Raw genomic sequence first — 21,719 nt, 5'->3', positions numbered from 1 at the left:
GGAATTGAGATATTGATTATTGATTGATGAAATTATGATTCATATCAATAATATGAAGAATGGGAATTGAGGTATTGATTTTATTGATAGATGGAATTGATTACGGTTCTGGGACTCACGTCAATAATATGAGTAATATAATGGAAATTGAGATATCGATTTTATTGATTCGTTTTATTGATTAATTGATTGATTTTTTTAAAAATTATGAAAACTACTTTGAAGTCATCAGATTTGAAGACAAAACCCAGGATAATATACTCTGCTCGGCTTCCTCCAACTTAAGAGACTCAGGATGCTTCTACACTGGGGAATTAATGAAGTTTAGCACCACTTTAAGTGCCATGGGGTCCTCCTGGGAGTTGTAGTTTTGCAAGGCCTTCTGCCAGAGGGCAAACTCCCAAGCCTCCATAGCACTGAGATATAGTAGCCCAAGTGGTTCCAAACCGCGTTAATTCCCCAGTGCAGACGCCTCCCGCCTGAGGAGTTGAAGCAGGCCTCTCCCAACCCTTTGTGGCCTGGACCTCATGGTGTCCCCCACTTTATTTGTCGTGTCAGAGCAACCAGTCAATTATGTTACATTTCTAACAGAACAAAGAAAACAAACAGACAAAATACATCATTTGTGAGTTTGGTAGTTGATTAAATGTCCTTTGACCAGTATCTGGCCACTTGGAGTGCCTCTGGTGTTGCTGCAAGAAGGTCCTCCATGGTGCATGTGGCAGGGCTCAGGTTGAATCGCAGCAGGTGGTCAGTGGTTTGCTCCTCTCCACACTCGCATGTCAAGGATTCCACTTTGTGGCCCCATTTCTGAAGATTGGCTCTGCATCTCGTGGTGCCAGAGCGCAGTCTGTTCAGCGCCTTCCAAGTCACCCAGTCTTCTGTGTGCCCAGGAGGGAGTCTCTCATCTGGTATCACCCACGGATTGAGGTGCTGGGTTTGAGCCTGCCACTTCTGGACTCTCGCTTGCTGAGATGCTCCGGCGAGTGCCTCTGTAGATCTGAGAAAACTATGTCTTGATTCAAGTCGTTGACGTGCTGACTGATACCCAAACAGGGGATGAGCTGGAGATGTCTCTGCCTTGGTCCTTTCACTATTGGCTGCTACTTCCTGGCGGATGTCAGGTGGTGCAATACCGGCTAAGCAGTGTAATTTCTCCAGTGGTGTGGGGCGCAGACACCCTGTGATAAAGCAGCATGTCTCATTCAGAGTCTCCTGCTGCCTTGTTGTTAGCAATGCTTCTTAAGGCCCATTCCACCTCACTCCTCAGGATGCCTGGTTCTAATTCATTCTAATGCAGTTTGGCACCACTTTAAGTGCCATGGGGTCCTCCTGGGAGTTGTAGTTTCGCAAGGCCTTCTGCCAAAGAGGGCAAACTCCCAGGCCTCCGTAGCACTGAGATGTAGTAGCCAAGTGGTTCCAAACCGCGTTAATTCCCCAGTGCAGACGCCTCCCGCTTTAAGGACTTGGAGCAGGCCTCTCCCAACCCTTTGTGGCCTCGAACCCAGGGTGTCCCCCACTGAATCCCGGCTCCCATTCGCTTCCACCCGCCAAAGCCACCCATTTCCACTCCTTACCTGGAAATCCCAGTCACCATGCCAAACCCGGAAGCGCCTTGGCCCTCGCTTCCCGCCTACTCCGCCGCTGCGCCAATGAAAACGCAAGGATCCAGGAGGGAGGCGGGGCTTACAGGCAACTGACCAATAGGAGGCGCCGCGCATGGGCAAGACAGAAGCCGACCAAATTGGGGAGGGTGTGTTGTGTGTGCACCGCTATTTAGACTCCGACTGGAAACGCAGCTCGTCATGTTTAGTTCCGGATCAGTAACAGATAGGCTGCAATCCAGACTGAATTCACTCATTGTGAAGCCGGACAGGACATCCCCATAAAAGATAGTAACTCATAGTTTTGCTAAGGACAAGGACACCAGACTCGGTAATAAGGGTTAAGCCTTGGTCAGTTTGCCAAGACACTAACAACAACAAGGACCCTTCCCAGAGGCGGCCCTAGGTAATTTCCAATGGAAAGCAAATGGTATTTTGACCCCCCCCCCAACCAATCATTGATATATATATTCTGTTCATCGTGGGAGTTCTGTGTGCCATATCTGGTTCAATTCCATCATTGGTGGAGTTCAGAATGCTCTTTGATTGTAGGTGAACTACACATCCCAGTAACTACACTTGCCGCACTTGCTCCCTTGCCTGGCCCGCTTTGGGTCCGGAGATGTGCCTGAATCATAGAATCAAAGAGTTGGAAGAGACCTCATGGGCCATCCAGTCCAACCCCATTCTGCCAAGAAGCAGGAATGTTGCATTCAAAGCACCCCTGACAGATGGCCATCCAGCCTCTGTTTAAAATCTTCCAAAGAATGAGCCTCCACCGCACTCCCTCCGGGGCAGAGAGTTCCACTGCTGAACGGCTCTCACAGTCAGGAAGTTCTTCCTCATGTTCAGATGGAATCTCCTCTCTTGTAGTTTGAAGCCATGATTCCCTTGCGTCCTAGTCTCCAGGGAAGCAGAAAACAAGCTTGTTCCCTCCTCCTCCCTGTGGCTTCCTCTCACATATTTATACATGGCTATCATATCTCCTCTCAGCCTTCTCTTCTTCAGGCTAAACATGCCCAGTTCCTTAAGCCACTCCTCATAGGGCTTGTTCTCCAGACCCTTGATCATTTTAGTCGCCCTCCTCTGGACACATTGAAGACCCTGGCGTGTGCACCAAAAGTCACCTCTTCTCCTGACTTTCTCCTCAGCCACTGGGACCAAGAGAGAGAGAGAGAGAGGTGGAGATGCCCACCTTTCCTGAAGGTAGGTGCAAAAACAAAGAAGGGAGCGGAGGTGGGAGATACCTCCAGCTGGAGGGGCTCTCTCTCTCCCTCTCTCTGGCTTGGTCCCAATGGCTGAAGAGAAAGTCAGGAGAAGAGGCGACTTTTGGTGCGCACGCTGGGGTCTTAAGACACACCTCCGGACCCGAAGTGGGCCAGGCGCAGAGGCTCCACCCCTTATTTATTTATTTATTTATTTATTTACCTTACTTCTATACCGCTGTTCTCAGCCCGAAGGCGACTCACAGCGGTTCACAACAAATACGAACAGCAAAAATTCAGTGCTACAGTATAGAAACAGTTAACAACCTAACACATTACACAATTAATAAACAGTTACTACAATACCCATTCACAGTCGTCTCGTCATCAAAAACATGTTTCAGATTCGTCATCCATTGTTCCATTCCAGTGTTCATTAACCAATCATTGCACTAATTATTGGAACGCCTGCTCAAACACCCCTTGGCCCACCCGTGGATTGGGGAGAGGAGAGGAGGCGGGTGGAGCGCCGGCGGATTGGGAAAGGGAGCCGGTCATGGGGAAGGGATCGAACGCGGAGAACGATTGAGCGCCGGCTCTGCTTGCGCACCCGGTGGCCGGGTGGAGCAGGAACGAGAGGGGCCAGGCGAGGCTCAAGGGCCCGGCCCCTTTGGGAAGAGGATCACCTGGCAGCGAGGCAGGGAAGCCGAGGCTCCCCCCGGACTGCTAGGGCTGTTGTGAGTTGAGGGGGCGCTCCTCAAGTGGCAGTTGAGGAGCATTTACAGAGGCGCCTCTGCACCCCTGGCAAAAAAAAGTGTTCTGCGACCGCTTACTTCGCGTAATGGACGAGTCGCCCCTGACCCTTCCCATGTTAGATAGTGTGTACATTTGATCATTGACTATTCTAGAGCCTTTGACTGTGTGGATCATAATAAATTGTGGCAAGTCCTTGGTGGGATGGGCATCATAAGCCCCCTTCCCTCTCTCCTGAGGAATCTGTGCAAGGACCAAGGAGCAACAGTCAGAACTGACCACGGAATGACAGACTGGTTCAAGATTGGGAAAGGCGTACGGCAAGGCTGCATCCTCTCACCCAACCTTTTTAACTTGTATGCAGAACACATCATGCGAGGATGTGCGGGGTTTGATGAATGCAAGGCTGGGGTGAAAATGGCTGGAAGAAACATTCACAACCTCAGATATGCAGATGACACCACTCTGATGGCCGAAAGCGAGGAGGAGCCGAGGAGCCTTCTAATCAAGGCGAAAGAAGAAAGCGCAAAAGCTGGGTTGCAGCTAAACGTCAAAAAAACCAAGATTATGGCAACAAGAATGATTGACAACTGGAAAATAGAGGGAGAAACCGTGGAGGCCGTGACAGGGTTTGTATTTCTAGGTGCAAAGATTACTGCAGATGCAGACTGTGGCCAGGAAATCAGAAGACGCTTACTTCTTGGGAGGAGAGCAATGTCCAGTCTCGATAAAATAGTCAAGAGTAGAGACATCAGACTGGCAACCAAGATCCATTGCCTAGTCCAAGCCATGGTCTTCCCTGTAGTCACCTACGGATGTGAGAGCTGGACCTTCGGGAAGGCTGAGCGAAGGAAGAGAGATGCTTTTGGACTGTGGTGTTGGAGGAAAGTTCTGAGAGTGCCTTGGACTGCGAGAAGATCCAACCAGTCCATCCTCCAGGAAAGAAAGCCCGGCTGCTCATTGGAGGGAAGGAGACTAGAGACAAAGCTGAAGTCCTTTGGCCACATCATGAGGAGACAGCAAAGCCTAGAGAAGGGAATGATGCTGGGGAAAGTGGAAGGCAAAAGGAAGAGGGGCCGACCCAACGGCAAGGTGGATGGATGGCATCCTTGAAGTGACTGGAATAACCTTGAAGGAGCTGGGGGTGGTGACGGCCGACAGGGAGCTCTGGCGTGGGCTGGTCCATGAGGTCACGAAGAGTCGGAGACGACTGAACGAATGAACAACAACAACATTAAATCAAGGTTTTATGCCCTATGTTCTGGAACAGCTGTTCCAGGAGCTCCAAATTTGTTTGCTTTGCATTGAATGTTTGTTGGTAGTCCTAAGTTTCAGGGACTCTGCAGATAGGTGGCTTCTTTTGGCTGCAATCATAGGGCAAGCCACCTGTCAATTATAGTTAGGTTCCCTGGTCTCACCCCGTTTTTGGGATTTTGGAGGGAATAGGAACCTTTTTGAGTTCAGTCCACACATAGCAGCTTTCCATGCAGGACATAATACCAAGAGCTCCTGTAGAAAGCTCCGTCTTCTACAGCTTGGCCGGGGAGATATACAGCCCACAGCTTGGCCGAGGATCATACAGCCTTACAGCTCCATTGCCGAGGGACTTCAGCCAGCCATCACCGAAACCTGAACTCCTTTTCCCCTGGAAATCTACAAAGCTCTGCTTGATAAGGGTCTCTCGCGGAAGCCAGAAGCAGTTGGTACCGGGTGCAGGGGCTCCACGCCAACAGAGGCAAAGACAGACTGTCCGGATTAGAAGTTAAGGATTTCCCCATTAGTTACAGTTAAGAAGATAGTGCCTGTTCCCTGTGGACAAGATTGAAAGAGCCTATAGACTGTTAAAAAAGCTTTAAAGTACCTGTTTGTTTTCCTTAATAAAGAACATTGTTGAACCTTTAAGCCTCTTGAACTTATATCTGGTGGGAGGGGTAAGTGGGTATGTTTTCTATATCATTATTTCTATATTTCTCCCTGTGTATCTGACCTTTTCCTGACCCTTTTTGCGCAATTCCCCTTTAATGAAAAATGTATAAAAGTATAAGAAGCCACCCTCCGTGACCCTGGAAAGAAAGAAATCTTCAGTTGAAAAAAAGACACTTTTTGCATGGACAATAACAAAGGAAGGTGACCTTTGGGGCTCCGAATTGGTCCCCACAGGGGAGGCGGTCGCTTGGCATTAATGATCCTATCTCAATAGGACAAAGGAAGCCTTCGGAAAGCCACCCTTTGTCCTGATCTGTTACTCATTTAAATCTCCTTCCACTGAAACTTCAGCCAAAATTCCCTCATTGTTTCTATTTATTTATTTATTTATTTATTTATTTATTTACTGCACTTGTAGACCGCCGTTCTCAGCCCTAGGGCGACTCACGGCGGTGTACAACATATAAAAAACAAATTACAATATAGGCAATATCACAAACAACAATAACAACATCACTATCAATAATACAATTACACTAAATAATTCGCGACGTCTCATCATAGAATCACAATCCAATCTCGTTATCCATGTTCCGTTCCAATCGTCATTGCCAATTGTTGTAGCACTTAGTCAAATGCCTTCTCAAACAACCACGTCTTTAGTCTCTTGCGGAATGTCATAAGGGAGGGCGCCTGTCTGATGTCTACAGGGAGGGTGTTCCACAGCCGGGGGGCCACCACCGAGAAGGCCCTGTCCCTCGTCCCCGCCAGGCGTGCCTGTGAGGCAGGCGGGATCGAGAGAAGGGCCTCCCCAGATGATCTCAAAGTTCTCGTGGGCTCATAGGCCGAGATGCGGTCAGACAGGTATTTTGGGCCGGAACCATTTAGGGCTTTGTAGGCCAACACCAGCACCTTGAATTGGGCCCGGTAGCAGATCGGCAGCCAGTGGAGCTGGAACAACAAGGGCGTTGTATGCTCCCTGCATCCTGCTCCCGTTAGTAACATGGCTGCCATGCGCTGGACTAGCTGGAGCTTCTGGGCCGTCTTCAAGGGCAGCCCCACGTAGAGAGCGTTGCAGTAGTCAAGGCGGGATGTGACCAGAGCGTGTACTACCGTGGCCAAGTCAGTCTATATCTCAGCACCCAGAAAATCCGGATCTGGCAGGCTTGCCAGACTTCAACGTTTATTACAGCCAATCAAAGACAATAGGAAAGACTGGCTCACAGGTCCCCAGGACTCACTGGCCACTTGGACATTTCCTATCTTCAAGAATCCTCTCAAGAATCCATTGTTTCCCTCTCGTCCCACCTCCCTCTCTCTTGATTCATCAGGACACCGAGGTGGCTTGCCATAGATGCAGGCGAAATGTCAGGAGACAATGCCTCTAGAACATGGCAATATAGCCTGAAAAAACCTACAACAACCCACTGTATTATATTTATACACGGTGTATTTGCAATGTGGCATCGAAGTGGCGGGGCAGAAATAGAGTCCATAGCATAATGTGATGGACACCAGCGTCGCTGCATCTGCCAGCCTTGCATCGCCACCTGCTTGCCTGCCTGCAAATCTAAAACTCAGCCTTGAGCCCCAGGGCGTTTTTCCCCAGCTGGATGTGATATCGAGCTCTTTTGGAGGGTCCTCCCAGCGAGGGAGGTCCCGGAAGACCGCGAATGGGGTCTTGACCTTGGTGAGCTGCCAGCGAACGCCAATCCAAAAAGATGCAAAAATATTAAAAATCAATCTCACTGAAGAGAAATCTGCGACCGAGGCGTTTATTTAGCGATTCAGCTGAAAAGGATGCGTTACAGGGATGAATCCTCCATAAGCATGCAGTACAGTGATTTTCAGGCATATTTATACAGGCAAAACAAAGAAAACCCAGTTTGAATCTCCCGCCCGCCTTCTGTCAGTTTCCTCTGTCCTGATTGGCCGGCTCCGGAACAGCTGGGAGGAGGCTTGGCCACTGGTCCCGCCTTTCCTCCAATCGCCGGCCGCTGTCGCCTCCAGGGGGCCAATCAGAGCCCTCGGAGCGCCTCTGAAGATCGTCCAATCAGCGGCCAGGAGGCGGGATGTAGTTTGACAGTGCAGAGGGGCGGAATGCCTGGGAGGCGTCCGCCAGCTGATTGATAATCTTTTGTCCTTACACGGCAGGGTGGCAGACGGGGGAAACAAGGGATTTCCTGATTTCTGATGGCAGATGTGTATAGGCATAAAGGAAGGGCTATGGGTGGTATTTGGATCTCAACCTTGTGGACAAAGGGGGTCCTTAGTCACAAAGGAGCGTACACAAATACCATGATTGATTTAATCAGTCCGTTTTCCGGGTTTCGGCTGACAAATCTTTGGCCCTGTTTGTCTGACTCTGAAAACAAAGCCCTAAGATATTTGTCAGCCCTGATCCATGCAATGTCAATATGAATGGAGTTTCTTCTAAGGAAATTGGATTCCTTAACTGCAACCCCAGGCCACATACTTCAGTAGGGTAAAGTTCAAAGGGAAAAAGTAGGGAAAAAGGGTGAGGGTACATCTCATTTCATATTATATATATTTCGTATACATTCTTCATAAACTTTCATACGCTCATAGATTTCATAAAGGGGTCCCCATCCCATCCCCATCCCAGCAAAGTTTATTAGAAGCAATAACAATTGATAAAAGCAATCCATCAGAATTCTTGAGGTATGATCTTCTTGGCAAGGGCACACACACACAGGCGGGGGCCATCCTCCCCAAGAGGCCTGGTTTAGAGTTCGTAGAGGAAGTCCATGACGATAGGGCATCAAGTCAATCAGTGAGGGCAGAAAGGTCCGCAAGGAGTCCGCAAATGGTGGAGAGTGGGGCAATGTCCTTTGGAGAACTGCATCTCCCAGCCAAGACCTGGGACCCATCTGGCCCCCTCCTCGGGGCTGCTGCAGCCGGCTGCCGCAGGTCCCAGGCGGCTTGGATCAACTTGGAGCGAGCACTGCCGCGGAGAAGCGGGAAACCCGGCCAACTGACAATCAGCTGTTTCTCTGCAAGACAGAAGTTCTCAAAACAAAACTAATTTTCTCCCGGGAGGAGCAGCCCAAAACAGAGAAAAGGGAGATGGCAGTTAGGCTTAGAATTAGCCATAGAACAAGGCAAAATTGGAACGGCGGCAATCCGCCATGTTATGTGTTTTTGCGGATAGCGGGGCTTGTAATGGTGGTTTCCGTATCCGCGATTTGATTAAACGCAGATTCGGGGTCCGGGGGGCACCTGGGGGCGCCCCCCGCGGGCTCACGGTCCTCCGGAGCCCAGGAAGGGGTTTATGGAAGCGTTCATGGAGTGCTGAGCCAAGAAGGGATACAAAAGTAGCATGCGGAAAGATAGAAAGTTTCAAGTTTCAAGTACTTTATTTGAGAAAGATACAAAGTAAAGGGAGAGGGAAAGTTAGCTGAGGTTGCAGGCATTTCTGGTCTTGGAGCTGGCGGCTGAGGCACATTTCATCTGCTGGCCTCAAAGCTCGGCCCAGGAACTGCGGAACTCCCTGCTGCAGTTCATACTAATGTAAAGGCGGGGCTCCCGGCGGCGCTCGCCGTCAGATGCTCCATATGGCCGCTTGCACACTGAGCAGGGACTCATGCGCAAAGTCTTGGGTTTAAATCACATTTATAACACTACATAACTACATATATTTCGGTACCTGGGTTATAAATATAATTTACTAATTGGTTTGATCATAAAAACATTGAAAAAGTTGACTAAACTGCCCAAACTTTGTCTTTGTGAGAGCTCTCATCTGTGTTGAAGCAAGTGTGAATGTTGCCATTGGCCTCCTTGAGCAGCATTGAATAGCCTTGCAGCTTCAAAGCCAGGCTGCTTCCTGCCTGGGGGGAATCCTTTGTTGAGAGGTATTAGCTGGCCCTAAGGAGCCCCCGGTGGCGCTGTGCCAGCAGGAATGAAGACTGACAGGTCGCAGGTTCGAATCCGGGGAGAGGCGGATGAGCTTCCTCTATCAGCTCCAGCTCCTCATGCGGGGACATGAGAGAAGCCTCCCACAAGGATGTTAAAAACATCAATTCATCTGGGCGTCCCCTGGACAACGTCCTTGCAGACAGCCAATTCTCTCACACCAGAAGCGACTTGCAGTTTCTCAAGTTGCTGACACGACACAAAAAAACGAACTCTTGTCTGCTTGAAACAATGTGAATGTTGCAATTGGCCAGCTTGCTTTTGTATCAAATAGCCTTGCAACTGCGAAGTCAATCAGCGAGGGTATCTGCATAGATTTTGGTTCGAAATGAGGCAAGTGGACTGTATATATCCCTGTGGAATAATGCCCAGGGTGGGAGAAAGAACTCTTGTCTGCTTGAAGCAAGTGTGAAGGTTGCAATTGGTCAGCTTGGTTTTGCATAGAATAGCCTTACAGCTGCAAAGTTAATCAGTGAGTGTATCTGCATAGAGTTCGGTTGGAAATGAGGCAAGTGGACTGTATATGTATCTGTGGAATAATGTCCAGGGTGTGAGAAAGAACTCTTGTCTGTTGGAGGCAATTGGCCAGCTTGGTTTTGCATTTAATAACCTTTCAGCTCCAAAGTCAATCAGTGAGGGTAATTGCATATTGGTTTGTTGGAAATGAGGCAAGTGGACTGTATATGTATCTGTGGAATAATGTCCAGTATGTGAGAAAGAACTTTTGTCCGTTGGAGGCAAGAGGCCAGCTTGATTTTGCACTGAGTAGCCTTGCAGCTGCAAAGTCAATAAGTGAGGGTATCTGCATAGAGTTTGGTTGGAAATGAGGCAAGTGGACTGTATATATATACCTGTGGAATAATGTCCAGGGTGGGAGAAAGAACCCTTGTCTGTTGGAGGCAAGAGGCCAGCTTGGTTTTGCATTTAATAACCTTGCAGCTCCAAAGTCAATCAGTGAGGGTAATTGCATATAGGTTTATTGGAAATGAGGCAAGTGGACTGTATATGTATCTGTGGAATAATGTCCAGTATGTGAGAAAGAACTTTTGTCCGTTGGAGGCAAGAGGCCAGCTTGATTTTGCACTGAGTAGCCTTGCAGCTGCAAAGTCAATAAGTGAGGGTATCTGCATAGAGTTTGGTTGGAAATGAGGCAAGTGGACTGTATATATATACCTGTGGAATAATGTCCAGGGTGGGAGAAAGAACCCTTGTCTGTTGGAAGCAAGAGGTCAGCTTGGCTTTGCATTTAATAGCCTTGCAGCTGCAAAGTCAATCAGTGAGGGTATCTGCATTAGTGGTCTGTTGGAAATGAGGCAAATGGACTCTATGTATGTGTGTGTGTGTATCTGTGGAATGATGTCCAGGGTGGGAGAAGGAACTCTTGTTTGTTGGAGGCAAGAGGCCAGCTTGGTTTTGCATTGAATAGCTTTGCAGCTGCAAAGTCAATCAGTGAGGGTATCTGCATAGCAGTCTGTGGGAAATAAGGCAAGTGTGTATGTGTGTGTGTGTGTATCTTTGGAATGATGTCCAGGGTGGGAGAAAGGACTCTTGACTGCTTGAAGCAAGTGTGAATGTTGCAATTGGCTAGCTTGGTTTTGCACGGAATAGCCTTGCACCTGCAAAGTCAATAAGTGAGGGTATCTGCATAGCAGTCTGTGGGAAATGAGTCAAGTGTGTATGTGTGTGTGTGTGTATCTTTGGAATGATGTCCAGGGTGGGAGAAAGGACTCTTGACTGCTTGAAGCAAGTGTGAATGTTGCAATTGGCTAGCTTGGTTTTGCACGGAATAGCCTTGCACCTGCAAAGTCAATAAGTGAGGGTATCTGCATAGCGGTCTGTTGGAAATGAGGCAAGTGGACTATGTATGTGTGTATATATGTGTGTGTATCTGTGGAATGATGTCTAGGGTGGGAGAAAGAACTCTTGTCTGCTTGAGGCAAGTGTGAATGTTGCAGTTGGCCTCCTTGATTAGCATTGAATGGCCTAGCAGTTGCAAGGTATAGTTTGTGCATTTTCCACAGATATATAAACCCCATTTTCCTAAACCTCACAACCTCTGATGTCTCCAAACACCAAAGATGTAGAGAGACAGAGCAACACTACACGCTTCTTCCGTTAGGTGGTGCTTTTGATCCACGGCTTGTGGGTTGCAGATCTGTCGGCTCCCATCAAACGCCCACCCACCCCAAAAATGTGTCCCACTCTCTTGCCCGCCTCCTTTCCTCCCACCCCTGGCAAGGAAGGGCTTTGAGGCGACATATGGCTGGTGGGCACGAGGAAGATATAATGGGATGCCAGGGCGGGTTAGCAACCCACCCAGGGCTGGCTTTGGAAAGCTCCTGATTTGCAAAACAATGCATCCATGCAATGCAATGCAATGCACCCCTTCCCATGTTTTCTCATCCTGCAAGGAAACAAGCTTCATAGATGAGTATAGATGATATATGTATATATCTATATTTAATCCCTGATGCTGGGAGGCCTTGAAGGGAACCGAAAGAGATGCACTTAAGTGACCCATGCCTCCTTCCTTTCGCACAGTGTTTGAAACAGCAGCTCGTGCTTTCGCATCTGCTTTGCAATTCAGGCCGCGGATGCCTCCTCAAGGTCACCGTCCCTTTCCATTTTGCAGCTCTTCCCTCCTCTTTTGCAAGCCTCAGAAATGATTTGAAAGCATAGATCTGTTCTGCTAAAAGACACAAAAAGGCCCATCCAAAGGGAATTTCCATCTCTGGCCCGGCACAGGATTAAAGAAAGGATTTCGAAATAAATTAGAATTAAAGGTGGCACAGTGGGTTAAAGCGCTGTGTTCTGTCGCCGCTGGGCTCGAAACGAAGTGCCTTTAAAACAGGACGCGCAACTTTAGCCCAACAGGAAGCCAGGGGCCCCGAAGAAAAGCCCTTAGGGAATGTTCCCCCATTAAACAGTCTTTAGAAGGCTTGAGCTTAAATACAACAAAATCTTTTATTGATGAACAATTAAACAGAAACTTCTTTTGTCTTCAAAGATTAAACAAATGCTTCCAGGTTTCAAACAACTGGTGGCTTCTAACTGTTTCTTTGCTTTACTTCCAAGGAAAATCCCTTTCCAAACTTCTCCCAGTCTAACTGTGAACCTAGACCTGACTGATGTGGATCCACTACCGGGCTGAACTGCGTCTCACAACCAAGTGGACCTACCAGTAGGCCTGTAGTCACTTAGCTGGAATTCTTGATGTTTAAAGCTGTTATTCCCTCCGAAATTCCTCAGAGCTGTAAGGCTGTTTCCCTGGAACCTTTGGGAATCTTTAGATGCTCTTAAGACCGTTCTCCCCCGGGAAGTCTTAAGGGTTGAAGCCTTTGTACAGGAGAAAGTCTGTACACGTCCTGTACATTGACTTCCTACCTAACTAACTAAAAAATGGCCCCCTTCCCTTCTCAATTGCCCTGAGCAAGGGGCGGGACGAAACTCAACAATGATGGACAGGTGGCTTGCCCTATAACTGCAACCAAAAGAAGCCACCTATCTGCAGAGTCTCTGAAACTTAGGACTTCAAACATTCAATGCAAAGCAAACAAAAGGAGAGCTCCTGGTACAGCTGTACCAGAACAGCTGAGCTGCTGAACTTGCTGACTGAAAGGTTGCAGATTCGAATCTGGGGAGCGGCGTGAGCTTCTGCTGTCAGCCCCAGCTTCTGCCAACCTAGAAGTTCGAAAACATGCAAATGTGAGTGGAGCAATAGGTACCACTCTGGCGAGAAGGTAACATCACTCCATGCAGTCATGCTGGCCACATGACCTTCGTGGTGTCTATGGACAACGCCGGCTCTTCGGCTTAGAAATGAGCACCAAACCCAGAGTCGGACACGACTGGACTTAACGTCAGGGGAAAACCTTTCCCGTAAAGATATATATCACCCAGGAAGGGAAGCTCAACATAAATCACTCTCAGAGACATAGGCTGGATCTATACTGCCATATTATTAGCTTTGAATTGATTTTAACTACATTTTAGCCCCCCCTCCCCCCTCCCCCCCCCTCCCCGGGGAGATTTCTCGAGGGAAATTGGTATCACTGCCATGTAGCGGGAAGCCAGCGGAAGCGAACGAGCAGTGCCAGTTGTCAGTAGCTCATCGACTGGTGTTGTGGTGAAGGTTAGAGGGGAGCGCCCTCAGAAGAAGACCTTCAAGCCACTCTAAACACCTTCGCAGAAGCATACGAGAAGCCCGGCCTGTCACTGAACATTGAGAAACCAAAGTCCTCTTCCAGCAGTCTCCAGCCAATCCCTCTCCAATGCCAGAGGTACAGGTCAATGGTGGAACGTTAGAAAATGTGGACCATTTCCGCTCCCTTGGCAGCCACCTCTCCACCAAAGTCAACGTTGACACTGAAATACAACACTGCCTGAGCTCTGTGAGTGCAGCATTTTTCCAAATGAAGCAGAGAGTGTTTGAGGACCGGGACATCCGTAGCTATTGTCCTCCCAACCCTGCTATATGTCTGCAGATGTCTACAGACATCACATGCAACTCCTGGAACGATTCCATCAGCGCTGCCTCCGAAAAATCCTGCAAATCTCTTGGGAAGACAAGCGGACAAATGCCAGCATGCTGGAAGAAGCAAAGACCACCAGCATTGAAGCGATGGTCCTCTGCCATCAACTCCGCTGGACCGGCCACATTGTCCAAATGCCTGACCACCGTCTCCCAAAGCAGTTGCTCCACTCCGAACTCAAGAATGGAAAACGGAATGTTGGAGGACAGGAAAAGAGATTGAAAGATGGGCTCACAACCAACCTTCAAAACTCTGGCATAGACCCTGAGAACTGGGAAGCTCTGGCCCTTGAGCGCTCCAGCTGGAGGTCAGCTGTGACCAGCAGTGCTGCGGAATTTGAAGAGGCACGAATGGAGGGTGAAAGAGAGAAACGTGCCAAGCGGAAGGCGTGTGAAGCCAACCCCGTCCGAGACCGCCTTCCACCTGGAAACCAATGTCCTCACTGCGGAAGGGAGAAGATGCAGGTCAAGAATAGGGCTCCACAGTCACCTATGGACCCACCCTGGAGGATTATCCTACCTGGACAACGAGGGATCACTTAAGTAAGTAAGTAAGTAAGTAAGTAAGTAAGTAAGGGAGGGTCCATGATGAATAACACACGAACCATTTTAAGAACCTTTCCTTTTTTTTAAACAAGGCTCCAAATCTGTCCAAAATACATAATTGGGAGATCTTTTCAAGAACTGGTCACAGGAAACCTGCCTTTGATGCCAGGGCTTTTTGGAGGCCACTTTCCAGCCGTCTAGATGCCTGGAGAGCTTTGCCTGCCTGATTGGTTGTGGTCCCCAAAGGCCGGGGAGCCATGTGCTCAATTGCAGGCAATGAAATCAAACCGTGCATTAGCAAAGCCTTAATGGGTTCGTGCTGCGAAAACCCCGGCTCCCTTCAGACATCGGGAAAGCCCTGAAAGCTAATGATTTAAATGCTGGGAATTAAGGCGCATCGGATTACCCACTGGTGGGTGGGTGGGTGTGTTTGGTTCCCTGCAGGGAATGCCATTGGCCCAGGTGTGCAACATGAGAGCCCAAGCATTGCGCACCAGAGACAGGGTCCTCGGCGCACAGTTTAACCACATGCTCTGGCTGCTCTCTTCCCTGCCACTCTCTCCAATGAATACTTGCCCATAGATCCATACTATTCCGGGTACTCAGGGTCAACATAAGTCTGAAACGAAAGCACACAACAACAACAATGTAAGAAATTATATATATGATTGAATAAAATTATATAAATATATATATTTAATTAAGTAATGTATATCTCCCTTAATATATATATATATATATATATATATACACACACACATATACATACATATATATATATACACACATACATACACACATACATACATACACATACTATATAACACACTACACATATACATACATACATATATATATACACACACATACATACACACATACATACATACACATACTATATAACACACTACCAGTATATTATACAATTAATATTACCTAATATATTGTACTATTTATTTATTTACTTATTTACGACATTTATATGTCGCCCTTCTCACCCCGAAGGGGACTCAGAGCGGCTTACATACAATATATTATGTATTATGTATTATATTATGTATTATATTATTATATTATGAATTATATTATTATTATATTATGTATTATATTATTATTATATTATGTATTATATTATGTATTATATTATGTATTATATTATGTATGTATATACAATATATTATATTGTATATACATACAATATATTATGTTATTAGCATAGTACAATATCAGTTTTAAATATTGCTATATTGTACTATACCAATTATATTGTAATATTATTACTATATCATAGATTGTAGTATATATAATAAAATATATTATATTACAATGTTATTAATATTATTATATATAATGCATTAGTATTACTACATTATAATATAATAAATTATATATGTATAATTTTATAAAATTATATATAATTTAGTACAATTATATATAATTTAATAAAATTATATAAATATACCTAATTTAATAAAATCGTGTGTGTATGTATATATATATATATATATATATTTTCTTATATATATATATATGAATATATGTTATATAACACACTACCAGTATATACAATTAGTATTATGTAATATATTGTCCTATATCACAAGTTGGAGTATATATCATATATATTTTATTGCAATATTATGAATATTAAATATAATATTATATATATATTAGTATTACTACATTTTAATGTAATAAATTATATGTATAGTTTACTAAAATTATATATAATACTTTTGTATAAATATGTATAAATTAATAAATTTATATATAATTAACTCTTTTATATAAATACGTATAATTTAATAAAATTATATATTATTAATACTTTTGTACAAATATGTATAATTTAATAAAATTATATATAATACTTTTGTATAAATATGTATAATTTAATAAAATTGTATATAATTCTTTTGTATAAATATGTATAAATTAATAAAAGTATATATAATTAATACTTTTATATAAATATGTATAAATTAATAAAATTATATATAATTAATACTTTTGTATAAAAATGTATAAATTAATAAAATTATATATAATTAATATTTTATATAGATATGGATAAATTAATAAAATGATATATAATTAATACTTTTATATAAATTTGTATAATTTAATAAAATTATATATAATTAATATTTTATATAAATATGTATAATTTAATAAAATAATATATAATTAATACTTTCGTATAAAAATGTATAATTTAATAAAATTGTATATAATTAATACTTTTCTATAAATATGTATAATTTAATAAAATAATATATAATTAATTATGTATAAATTAATAAAATTATATATAATTAATACTTTTATATAAAAATATGTAATTTAATACAATTATATATAATTAATACTTTTATATAAAAATGTCTAAATTAATAAAATTATATATAATTAATAATTTAGATAAATATGTATAAATTTATATATATATATATATATATATATATATATATATAATTCCCTTAATGTGACAGTCTATATGATAATCTCTATCACTAGGGCAACCAAGCAGCTGCAGAGGCAAGCGGATATGACATCAGCACCGCTTCGCCCCGCCCACTTCCAAGGGAGGCCGTCTTCCGCATGACATCTTTCAAGCTGGCCAATCAGCGCTGGCCTCCTTACCCTCATAACGCGAGAGCGGCGGCCTGCTCGTCCAATCAGAACGCGCCTCCCTTCCCCCGCCCTTTCCCTTAACTCTTTTTGTCAATCAACGGGGGCGAGGGAACGGCTGTGGGGTTTTTTTGGGCTGCCTTTTGACGGGTGGCGGCTTCCACCAATAGAAAGCGGGAGAGGGCGGGACTCAGTGTGGCCCGCGCACCAATAGAAACACCGTCGCCGGGTTTCTTTTGGGAGGGCCTCCTTTTGAGGGACGGCGGAATCAACCAATGGAAAGCGGGAGAGGGCGGGACGCACCAATAGCAGGTTTTTTTTGAGGGCCTCCTTTTGAGTGACGGCGGATTCAACCAATGGCCAGCGGGAGAGGGCGGGACGCAATGTGGGCGGCGCACCAATAGCAGGGTTTCGTTTTTTTTAAGTACCTCCTTTTGATGGACGGCACCTTCCTCCAATGGCAAGCGGGAGAGGGCGGGACTCACCAATGGAAGCACTGCCGCCGGGTTTCGTTTTTTTCCCCCCCCGTAGGTCCTCCTTTGAGTGACGGCAGATTCAACCAATGATAATGGGAGAGGGCGGGACGCAGTGTGGGCGGCTCACCAATAGCAAGGTTTCTGGGTTTTTTTGAGCACCTCCTTTTGATGGGCGGCGGTTTCCACTAATAGCGAGCGGGTGAGGGCGGGACATAGTGTGGGCGGCGCACTAATAGGTTTTTTTGGAGTGCTTCATTTTGATTGACGGCGGATTCAACGAATGGTAATGGGCGAGGGCGGGACACAGTGTGGGCGGCGCCCAATAGGTTTCGTTTTAATTTTTTTTGAGTGCCTCATTTTGATTGACGGCAGATTCAACGAATGGTGATGGGAGAGGGCGGGCCACAGTGTGGGCGGCGCACCAATAGGTTTCATTTTTTGGAGTGCCTCATTTTGATTGACGGCAGATTCAACGAATGGTAATGGGCGAGGGCGGGACACAGTGTGGGAGGCGCACCAATAGCTTTCGTTTTATTTTTTTTAGTGCCCTCATTTTGATTGACGGCAGATTCCACGAATGGTAATGGGCGAGGGCGGGACGGAGTGTGGGCGGCGCACCAATGGAAGCGCCGCCGCCGGGTTTCCTCCGTCTCAGGTCCTTTTCCCTTGGACTCCCCTATTTTTGAGGTGAATTGGTTCGTCCCGCGTATGTGATCCAGAGCTGAGGCGGACGGGGAGGACGGTACCATTCACCGCGGAGGGGGGTTTTCCTTTCCTAGATAGAGACTCCCCTGTTCGTGAGAGGAATTGGTCCGCGCCGGGTATTGGAGGCAGTGCGGAATTGGACGGTGCCATTCTTGGCGGAGGGGGGGAGAGGCGGTGTGGAGATTTAAAGAGACAGCGACAGAGCGAGAGAAACTGAGAGGCAGAGAGGAAGGAAGGAAGGAAGGGAGGAAGAGGGCGAACACACCCCTCGGCGTCGGCGGCCTCCATGAGGGAACGGCGCCTCCGTCGACGCCACCGCCGCCGCTTTGTTCCGGATTGAGGAGGAGAGGCTGAGGAGAAGGAGGCTGCTCCTCTGCGGCGGAGGCGGAGCAGGCCCCAGCGCGGCCTGAGGGTCCCGCCTGGGCCCTCCTCCTCCTCCTCCTCCTCTGTCCTCCGCCGCCTCCTCCTCCTCGTCTTTCGGGGGAGGGGGGTTGATGCCTGGGCGCCCCCCCCGGACATGAGTCCGCCGGCCGCCGGGTGCTGCCATGTGACCGGCTTCAAGGTGGAGAACTGGAAGCAGAACCTGCGCGTCATCTACCAGTGCTTCGTCTGGAGCGGGACCGCCGAGGCCAGGAAGAGGAAGGTGAGACATAGACAGGCGGGCAGGCAGGAAGGCAGGCACCAGCACCCATCCATACACTCATCAATCAATCCAATCAATCAATCAATCAATAATAGGTAGGAAGAGCACCCATACACTCATCAATAAATACATTCATCAATCAATCAATATTGGGTAGGAAGAGGAAGGTGAGGCAAGCAGGCACCACACTCCCCACCCTCAGCATCCATACACTCATCAATAAATACATTCATCAATAAATACATTCATCAATACATTAATTAATCAATCAATCAATAATGGGTAGGAAGAGGAAGGTGAGGCAGGCAGGCAGGCACCACACTCCCCAGCATCCATACACTCATCCATACACTCACCCATACACTCACCCATACACTCATCAATAAATACATTCATCAATACATTCATCAATCAATCAATATTGGGTAGGAAGAGGAAGGTGAGCCAGGCACCACCAGCGTCCATACACTCATCCATACACTCACCCATACACTCACCCATACACTCATCAATAAATACATTCATCAATCAATCAATAATGGGTAGGAAGAGGAAAGTGAGGCAGGCACCACACTCCATACACTCATCAATAAATACATTCATCAATAAATACATTCATCAATCAATCAATAGTAGGTAGGAATACAGACACACACACACAGACAGGAGGCTTCCTAATAATAATAATAATAATAATAATATATTCGTAAATAAGTAATAGGTAGGGATGCAGACACAGAGACAGGTCTGGAGCGGGACCACCGAGGCCAGGAAGAGGAAGGTGAGAAGACAGGCAGGCAGGCACCACCAGCATCCATACACTCATCAATACATTCATAAATACATTCATCAATCAATCAATCAATAATGGGTAGGAAGAGGAAGGTGAGCCAGGCACCACCAGCATCCATACGCTCATCCATACATTCATCAATACATTCATCAATCAATCAATAATGGGTAGGAAGAGGAAGGTGAGCCAGGCACCACACTCCCCAGCATCCATACACTCATCAATACATTCATAAATACATTCATCAATCAATCAATCAATCAATCAATAATGGGTAGGAAGAGGAAGGTGAGGCAGACAGGCACCACACTCCCCACCCTCAGCATCCATACACTCATCCATACACTCATCAATAAATACATTCACCAATTAATCAATCTATCAATCAATAATGGGTAGGAAGAGGAAGGTAAGACAGGCACCACACTCCCCACCACCAGCATCCATACACTCATCAATACATTCATCAATCAATAATGGGTAGGAAGAGGAAGGTGAGGCAGGCAGGCACCACACTCCCCAGCATCCATACACTCATCCATACATTCATCAATACACTCATCAATAAATACATTCATCAATTAATCAATCTATCAATCAATCAATAATGGGTAGGAAGAGGAAGGTGAGGATATACAGGCAGGCAGGCAGGCAGGCAGCACCACACTCCCCATCCTCAGAATCCATCCACTCATCCATACATTCATCAATACACTCATCAATAAATACATTCATCAATTAATCAATCAATAATGGGTAGGAATACAGACACACACAGAGAGACAGGCGGCTTCCTAATAATAATAATAATAATATATGTATACATAGATAATAGGAATATAAACAGACACAGATAGCACACTCCTCATCACCATCAGCATACATACATTCATCAATACATTCATCAATCAATCAATCAATCAATCAATAATGGGTAGGAAGAGGAAGGTGAGCCAGGCACCACCAGCATCCATACACTCATCAATCAATCCAATTAATCAATCAATCAATAATGGGTAGGAAGAGGAAGGTGAGGCAGGCAGTCAGGCACCACACTCCCCAGCATCCATACACTCATCCATACACTCACCCATACACTCATCAATAAATACATTCATCAGTCAATCAATCAATCAATCAATAATGGGTAGGAAGAGGAAGGTGATGCAGGCAGGCACCACACTCCCCAGCATCCATACACTCATCAATACATTCATCAATCAATCAATCAATCAATATTGGGTAGGAAGAGGAAGATGAGGCAGGCACCACCAGCATCCATACATTCACCCATACACTCATCAATAAATACATTCATCAATAAATACACTCATCAATAAATACATTCATCAATAAATACATTCATCAATCAATCAATCAATAATGGGTAGGAAGAGGAAGGTGAGGCAGGCAGGCACCACACTCCCCACCCTCAGCATCCATACACTCATCCATACAGTCATCAATACATTCATCAATACATTCATCAATCCAATCAATCAATCAATAATGGGTAGGAAGAGGAAAGTGAGGCAGGCAGGCACCACACTCCCCACCCTCAGCATCCATACACTCACCCATACACTCATTCATACATTCATCAATACATTCCTCAATACACTCATCAATCAATCAATAGTAGGTAGGAATACAGACACACACACAGAGGCAGGCAGCTTCCTAATAATAATAATAATAATAATAATAATAATATATTCATAAATAAGTAATAGACAGGAATATAAACAGACACAGATAGCACACTCCTCATCACCATTAGCATCCATACATTCATCCATACACTCATCCATACACTCATCAATAAATACATTCATCAATCAATCAATCATGGGTAGGAAGAGGAAGGTGAGGCAGGCAGGCACCACACTCCCCACCCTCAGCATCCATACACTCATCAATAAATACATTCATCAATAAATACACTCATCAATAAATACACTCATCAATCA

At 45.6% G+C, this 21,719-nt stretch overlaps 2 protein-coding genes across 4 annotated transcripts in view; one reads left to right on the top strand and one right to left on the bottom strand.

Moving 5' to 3' along the window:
• Positions 1-1,640, bottom strand: part of LOC132780019 (dehydrogenase/reductase SDR family member 7B) — a 39,425-nt gene extending 37,785 nt beyond the window's left edge. The window contains exon 1 of one of the 2 annotated variants that reach the window (XM_067462095.1): positions 1,578-1,640. In XM_067462095.1, coding sequence (XP_067318196.1) covers positions 1,578-1,597 — 20 coding nt within the window. In that variant the 5' untranslated portion in view covers positions 1,598-1,640. The remainder of the gene's footprint in view (positions 1-1,577) is intronic. The other variant, XM_067462096.1, reaches the window with a different exon arrangement.
• A 16,568-nt stretch (positions 1,641-18,208) lies between these two features.
• The window catches only part of LOC132780020 (ubiquitin carboxyl-terminal hydrolase 22-A), a 204,119-nt gene continuing 200,608 nt past the window's right edge, over positions 18,209-21,719 (top strand). For both annotated transcript variants that reach the window (XM_067461689.1, XM_067461688.1), the window contains exon 1: positions 18,209-18,956. In XM_067461689.1, coding sequence (XP_067317790.1) covers positions 18,831-18,956 — 126 coding nt within the window. In that variant the 5' untranslated portion in view covers positions 18,209-18,830. The remainder of the gene's footprint in view (positions 18,957-21,719) is intronic.

This window comes from Anolis sagrei, chromosome Y (genome assembly GCF_037176765.1).
Source record: "Anolis sagrei isolate rAnoSag1 chromosome Y, rAnoSag1.mat, whole genome shotgun sequence".
In the NCBI taxonomy this organism is placed as follows: Eukaryota; Metazoa; Chordata; class Lepidosauria; order Squamata; family Dactyloidae; genus Anolis; species Anolis sagrei.
This window is presented reverse-complemented; position numbering and strand designations above follow the sequence as displayed.